The 7,685-nt window shown below is 45.2% G+C and overlaps 1 protein-coding gene across 5 annotated transcripts in view; it reads right to left on the reverse strand.

The window, feature by feature from the left end:
* Positions 1–6,814, reverse strand: part of PDPK1 (3-phosphoinositide dependent protein kinase 1) — a 122,922-nt gene extending 116,108 nt beyond the window's left edge. The window contains exon 1 of one of the 5 annotated variants that reach the window (XM_043980449.1): positions 6,796–6,814. Coding sequence is in view for 1 of the 5 variants with exons in the window: in XM_043980431.1 (XP_043836366.1) it covers positions 5,585–5,608 (24 nt within the window). In the remaining 4 variants the exon portion in view is untranslated. Of the gene's footprint in view, positions 1–4,415; positions 4,435–5,584; positions 5,899–6,795 lie in introns of those variants that run through there. The other 4 variants (XM_043980431.1, XM_043980438.1, XM_043980441.1 and 1 more) reach the window with 4 other exon arrangements.
* Between the last annotated feature and the right edge of the window lie 871 nt (positions 6,815–7,685).

Below are 7,685 nucleotides of genomic sequence, written 5' to 3' on the forward strand. Positions count from 1 at the left end.
CTTCCTTAAAGCTAATTGCCCTTTGAACCTGACTTCAAAACAACTGCTATATGCATTGAGGTTGCCACCTGTTATCAGAGAAACAAAGTATATGTGCCTCGAACCCTTACACCTGCTAAGAAAAACATTTCATCAGCTAAGTGTTACAATTCAAGGATTATTTTGTCCCCTCATAGAGCTGGAAAATAACATGTACGGTTTGGATTTGGTTTGTCCTACAGACATGCCTTCTTCCAGAATATTAAGAAATAGGGAAAGTCATTCAGTTAGGTAAGCACAATTGCTTGGAATAAAAGAGCACTGGATATGGAGTCAAAACAACATGAGTTCAAATCCTCACTAGTTGATTAGCTTTGAACAAGTCACATTACCCTCTTTAACCTTAGTTTCCTTATCTGTAAATAAAATTAATATTTATATAAGGGATAGCTCTCTGATAGGGATTAAACAGAATGTATACACTGGGAAATGAGATAAAAATTTTAAAATACCAATAAAAATATATTTTCTAAAAATAAAGTCAAACAATAACAGAGCAAGTCAAATCTAGGTCAAAAAATAAAATTACCTAAAATACAGGGATCTTGTGAGGAGCAAATGAGGTAAGTATATATAAAATGTTTTAAACATCTTAGAGTACTTCACAAAAGCAAGTTATTAGCAATAATAATAAACACAGCTTAAAGTGGCAGAGAGAAGACTCTTGAACTAGATTCACCTAAATTTCTCAAAACTGCTCTCCACTGTATTCTATACTACTCCCTCCTTACAATAGGCTGACTGATAGGAGCACCCAGGAATTAAGGGGGGAAGGAGGGATCATGGGAAAACCTAAAAGCCACTGACATCAAGACTGGAGGTTCTCCTACTTATAAGAGTAAGAACACAGGTGAAAAAGACTTGCTGAAGCCACATCTTTCTGCCTCTTTCTAGTTCAAAGCTTCTTAAATTGTGGGTCAAGACTCCACATGAGGTCAAGTAACAATGAGTAAAAGCATTTGGCAACAGTAAAAAGTTATGTATACCTATTTTATACCTATACCCAGAGTCAGGTTAAAAATTCTGAGGCAAAAAGAAGTGTCAAATGGAAAAAGTTTAAAAAACCCTGTTCTAGTCCCTTTCCACACACAGGTCTAGACACTCCTGGAACTCTTATTACACACAAGCCCAATACTCAACAACTCTGAGGCCATACACACACACACACACACACACACACACACACACACACACACTACATAGGACAATATCAAAGACCGTTGGAGAATCAAATAGCAAAACATAGTATTCCAGGGAGCACAAGATAAATTACCAAAAGGAAACAAAATCTAGATCTTAGAAAGGTAGTATCCCCATTTTATAGAAAAGAAAAACTCAGGCCCCCAAATGGTATAATTCACCCTAGTTTATATATCTAGTAACTGACCAAAAGAAAACTAGACTCCACCCAGGTCTCCTACCTCCCTGGTCCAGTGCTCTTCAGGATTCATCTTGTTCCCTGACTTCCAAAACTCACTCCACATTAGCCACACTATTTCCATTCTGGGCTTCCTCCTTATAAAAGACTATTCTACTGCTGAAGTCTCAGTACTGCTTTTTCCCAACTCACCTACTTGATATCCAAAATGAATGATCCTAGTATGAAAAAGTATAAAAAGCCTAGTACTGGAATTCTGAGTTTAGTCCCAAGCCTGCCACCAACTTACTGTGTGATTCTGAGCAAGCTACTGTTCCTTTCTTCCCTGTGGCCCAAAAGATAAAAAGGCTAAGAAGGAAGTAGCTTGATGCAGTACTCACCTCTGCCAATATTTTATTATAATAATCTCCTCCAAATCACCAGTACCCTTACATATTTCATGGAATGGGAACACATTGCTACTTCTCATAATAAAAATAATAGTCGTGGTGCAGTGGATAAAGCACCAGCCCTGGATTCAGGAGGACCTGAGTTCAAATTCGGTCTCAGACACTTGACACTAGCTGTGTGACCTTGAGCAAGTCACTTAACCCTCATTGCCCCGCCCCCCCCCCAAATCTTAGCATCTCTAATTTAAACCTTAACACAAAAAAAGACACTTTTTTTTCCCCCTCAGAAGCCAAACATCCTCACACACCTTTCAGGATATTATCTCTTAAATAAGATGCACCCAATAGCTTCCGTTTTAACCACCTGTTTTTTGGAAGCACAATACTGAAACTGACTCCTAAGGTCACAAAGTTCAGCCATCTATCTGCCCAAATAAACAAATAAATGTGCAGGTTTTCCTAAATTAACTTTTCATTCCTTCCTCAAGTCAATTCAACCTCAGTAATTTTTCTTGAAAGTTACCATCACTGATAATTCTTTTAAGTAAATTGCCCTAAGTATTAAGCAGTTCAGCAGATACACTACTTCCCACCAAACTCAGCATCTAATTTTACTTTTATTTTTCCTTCCTTCCTGCACTGTTTGCTCCCCTTTTCAGCCATTTATGCTCAAAAGGACATCTAAATTTGTATACATGATACTACCTTGCATCTATAGAGCTTTTAACCCCTTTCAAGGTACTTTCATATGCAATTACTGTTTCTAATTCACTTGAAAAATGTCAAATTTCCTTAAATCTGTTTTTAGTGAAATTGAATATTGTAATAATATTGTAGTAAAATATAATAGTTCATTTATACAGTGCTTAATTGCTTACAAAGCCTTTTCTTACTAGAATGAAAGCCCTATAAGAGCAAGTATGGTTTAATTAATTGCTAGAGTTTAGGCAATGTTCTACACTGTTTAATAAATACTTGATGAGCTGCATTGAACCCTGTGAATCAGGTAGTATGAGTATTATTCCTCATAAACAAAACTGACAAAAGGTAACTCAAACCCATGCCTTCTGAATTGAAGTCCAATGCTCCATCCATTACCTTGTTTCCCTAAACTGTCACTGTTTATTCTGAAAACAATATTCTCTTATTACAATATTGCCACTTGTGTTTGGGGAAATTTATAAAGGGAAACATTTAATTAACTCCCAGCAAGCCCACTTCCTTTTCTCTCAATATAGACTCTTGCCCTCTATTTTATAATATGCTTAGATATTTCTATTCCTGACATATTTCTGCAATATTATAAGAACTATCAGATTACATCTTGTAGAATTACTAACACTGTGAGAAGGAATTCATTTTTCCTGTACACACAATATTCCCTCTTCCCAGTTACAGGAGTATCACACTGTGTGAAAGTTCAATGTGGAAATTGCTATCATCTGCTCCTTTTCTGATTAACTGCTCACTAAGAAGGCAATTTTGTACCTCTACACATTCTTCCTAGCATACTGCCATAAAAATTTTGAAAAGTCCAACTTTATCAACCTTTTTCCCTCCACCTTTTTTTTGCAACTGGGAAGGTCCATCCCTCTTTTAGGAATCTGGGATCAAGTAATGATCTCAAAAAAATTTAATCTTAGGGGAAAAACACCTCAAAAACTCAAGTTTTTCATACTCTGACAGTGGGGGATTAGAGGAGGGAATTAACTCAAAACAGATTTTGCAACCTGTCTAAAAATTATTACATCACCCATTTCACAATCACATCCAATAGAGTATAAATCCTTAGACCTAAGACGATATTCTGAGAATTAAAAATAAGCATCAAATATTGGAAATGCAAATATCAAGAACTAAATTCAAAGCTTTATTTTTGTTTGTTTGTTTGTTTTTTTAGTAAGGCAATTGGGGTTAAGTGACTTGCCCAGGGTCACACAACTAGTAAGTGTTAAGTGTCTGAGGCCGGATTTGAACTCAGGTACTCCTGAATCCAGGGCCGGTGCTCTATCCACTGCGCCATCTAGCTGCCCCCTCAAAGCTTTATTTTTAATGAAAGAGGGCCAGGGAAAAATTCAAGTCACTAAATTTTCTTAGGATTCAAAAAAAATGTTATTTCTTCTTACCTGTCACCCTTATTTTCTCTACTCATGAGTTCATTAAGTTACCTTGGTCCACTTGCCAAAACTTAACTGAGCTACTACACATGATTTCCCACAATACTTATCAGCATTCCCAGGGGACCAGTCAACAAAATGAAAAGAGTATTTCAATCTCCAGTTGTAATGGGAGACCTTATGGAAAGAACTTCCCAACTTCTATCCTAATCAGGGATTGGAGATCAGCATCAAGTTTATAAACTTTCCCCTCTCCAAAATAAAAATAAGGAAACCTTGAATGGTATTTATCCTCTGCACACAGCATTGGACGTCATAAGGGAAAATGTGGGGAAAATATTCAAGGTGAAAATGGCCAAAGTGGACCTTCAACAAAAGTGAAGAACTTGAAAGTGCTCCAATTTCAGAAAGAAAACCAACAGAATTGTTGCATAATGCTTCTACATAAGCAGGTAAGTACTTCCTAAGTTCCTGACAATCAAAATAAATTACATTTGAGTTATTCCTTGATCGATGACAATATCTAAACCGCTGGACACTGTCTTCCCGGCCAAAGATTTCCCATCATCCCTGGCATCTGTCAAACTGATCAGCCAGCGTGGTCTCCTCCAGAAAAGGCCTATTTCCCCTTGGATATCAACAGACCCTTCATAGGGTAGTTATTTCGAGTCCACAAGTGTAGTAGTACTCATGCCCCCGCCCCCACACACATACACACGCGCGCACACAAACACACACACACACACACACTCTCACTCTCTCTCTCTCTCTCTCTCTCTCTCTCTCTCTCTTTCTCTCACTTTCCAGTCCTCCTGCAGCCTTCCGATTACCCCTTCTCTCCAGTTTTTCTGTGGGTGTCTGTCCTTCCGCAGCCCCGGATAGCTACCTCCTTCATTTGCCCAAGGGGCTCCTATTTGCCTCTTGCCAATGCCACAGGGGCCCCCGTCCCAGACTCCCTCGGTTCAGAAGGAATCCACCCTATACGGACATCCAGAGGGCTGAGTGTGGTTGAGGCTGCTGACAGCTCACAAGGCAGGGTGATGCTGGGATCTGGCCCACGGAATTGGGGGCGTGATACGGAGGTCTCCCCCAACACCCACCTGGGCTCGGCCAAACGCGTGGGAGCTGCCAGCTAGACTTTATTGGGAACCAAAACTTACTAGTAAGTCGCCCTCCCCCACCCCGCCAGGTCCCCGGGGGAGCCCTAGTGTCGCCCTCCCCAAACACGCGCGCGCGCGCGCGCACACACACACACACACACACACACACACACACACACGAGAGAGAGAGAGAGAGAGAGAGAGAGAGAGAGAGAGAGAGAGAGAGAGAGAGAGAGAGAGAGAGAGAGCGCGAGAGCGCGAACCCGGCGCGAGGTTCCCTCATTCCCCCTACCTGTCAGACCCGTGACGCCAGAGAGGCCCCCAGCCCTAAGCTGCACCTCTGCCGCCGCCGCCACCCCCTTCCCGGCGCGGCCTCGACCCTGGAGCGTTAGCTCAGCCACTGACCGGGGAAGTCAGGGCCAGGACCAGGCCCAGCGAAGAAGGCAGAAGGGGCTCCCCCACCCCCACCCCCAAGGTAACGGGCCGCCCGCCCACCCGGCCCCCGAACCGGGCCCTCCCCCAGCCCCCGCCTCCTCCCCACCCCTCACCTCCGGTACTCACAATCTGGCTCGTGGTTCTGGCCATGAGCCCCGGCTCGGGCGCGGGCGCGGGCGCGGGCGCGGGCTCGGGCGCCTCCCCCCCTCCCCCCCCCGCGCGCGCGCAGCTCGCGGCCTCAGAGTCTTCCTCCCCGCGGTGGAGCCACAGCAATGGCCGCCCTCATCCTGCGGGCGCCCGCACAGCCAACCCCCGCCCCCCCACAACACATACACACATACACACACGCGCACGCACGCACACACACATACACACACTCTCCCCTCCCTTTCTCGCTCTCTCGCTCTAGCTCTCTCGTTCTTTCTCTCTCCCTGTCACCAACCCCCCCCGCTCCCGCCCACTCCGCCGACGCCGACGCCGCCACCCGTCGGTAGGGAGGAACTTCCGGTGTCGGGAAGCCAACGCGCGCCCATTATTGGGCGCACCGCCTGTCGCTCGAATTGAGACCCGGGCTAACCCCCTTCCCCGCCTCGGACCGCTGCAAGTTGCTTCCCCCTTCCCCCCCGACCCCCCCCCCCCCGTTGGAGCTGCATTTCCGGGTTTGCTTGGCTGGTGTTGGGCGGGCGGCTGCGGGTTGTGCTGCCCTCAGCCGGCTGAGTGGCTGGGCCTCAGACTCCTCCTCCTTCTCCTCCTTCTCCTCCTCCGGCTCACCTGGGCCCCGGGGATGCGCTGAAATCTGCCGGATCCAGCCCCATGGCCGCCCACCTGGCCTCCCCGAACCCCAGCTCCTGTCGCCTTTCGAGACCGCCAACCCCTGCCCTCCAGAAGGAGGAAATCTGTGGTTCTAGTTCAAGTTTCCCCGATGGCCCCAACTTAGCCCGGCGACCTTGGTTGGGCAAATCACGTCCCCACTCTGGGTATCAGTTTTCCCTTCTGGGAAGTGGGGCTGCACTAAATTATTTCCAAGGTCCGGTCCAGTTCTCCGATTCCGTCATCCACTAAGCCTCATGTGTCAAACGGCGATAACTACCACCCTTCGCCCTGCATCCGTGGTCAGAAGACTCAGGCTGAATCTCCCGACTTTGGGGGAGGGGGGCGGGAAACACAAGATTTGGAGTCGGACGAACTGGCTTCGAATCCTGTTCTAACCTCCTAAGGGACCCTCAACGACTCAGTCCACCGTTCTGGGGGATCTGTTAAACGAGCGGCTTGAACTGGCCCCTCTAAATCCTCTGATCCTATGTGAGTTTGTTATTACAGAGAATCAGAATCCTTACCTTGTTTCCCTCCCCGGGTATTCATTGGAACAATTCAACAAACCTGTCTGCAGAGCACGGCCGGCCACTGGGGGAAGATACAGAAATAACCAAGACCTGGTCCCTGCCCTCGTAGAGCTAGCTCACTGTCAAGTCAGTACTGAGACATGTAAACAACTGTCACAAGGCAGGATGTGTTAAGTGCACTGGAGAGATCAAACAGAGAGAGAGTTTTTCGATGCACACTTCCATTTCCTGTCTCATTTTTGTGTGACCACTAATCCCAGCTTCTCTTCCCTACACTAGCTTTTGTGATCTTGTCTGTACCTCTACTAACCAGTTTGCAAGCTAGTAGGCATAGGTGCCTTCACCTTATTGTCTACCGCCCTAGCTTTTCATGTCCTGCACTACTTTGCAAGGAGAGTGGGAGGAGAGATATCTGGGAATTTTCCCTCCTCCACATTTGATGTGGCACTGAATTTCGTTATATTTTTCCTGGTGTTTATTGGGGGGGGGGGGGATTACATGTTGAATTCTTATTGAATCCTCAATTTTTCCCCCAATCTTACACAGCCTTGTGTTTTGGGTGTGTTGGGGTGTTTGTTTGTTTGTGTTGTGGCTGTGGTTTTTTTGGTCGGGTTTGTTTGTTTTGCGGTTTTGGTGGAGGAAAGGAACTAGAAAACAGGTGGAGACATTCTGGCACTATGAAAAAGCAACTATTCAAAGCCTTTTAAGAATTCTCTTGTTTGTTAGCCATCTTGCTAAACTTCTTGCCACTGCAAATATTCCTCATATCCCCCCCACAGTTTTAAACTGTAAAGTACTGTTTACATGGGAAAGATTTTCATTATTACATTGTATTAAGTGCTGATGAAAATATACCACTGGAAGGTACAGTTCATCCAGTTCAC

This window comes from Dromiciops gliroides, chromosome 1 (genome assembly GCF_019393635.1).
Source record: "Dromiciops gliroides isolate mDroGli1 chromosome 1, mDroGli1.pri, whole genome shotgun sequence".
Taxonomy (NCBI): Eukaryota; Metazoa; Chordata; class Mammalia; order Microbiotheria; family Microbiotheriidae; genus Dromiciops; species Dromiciops gliroides.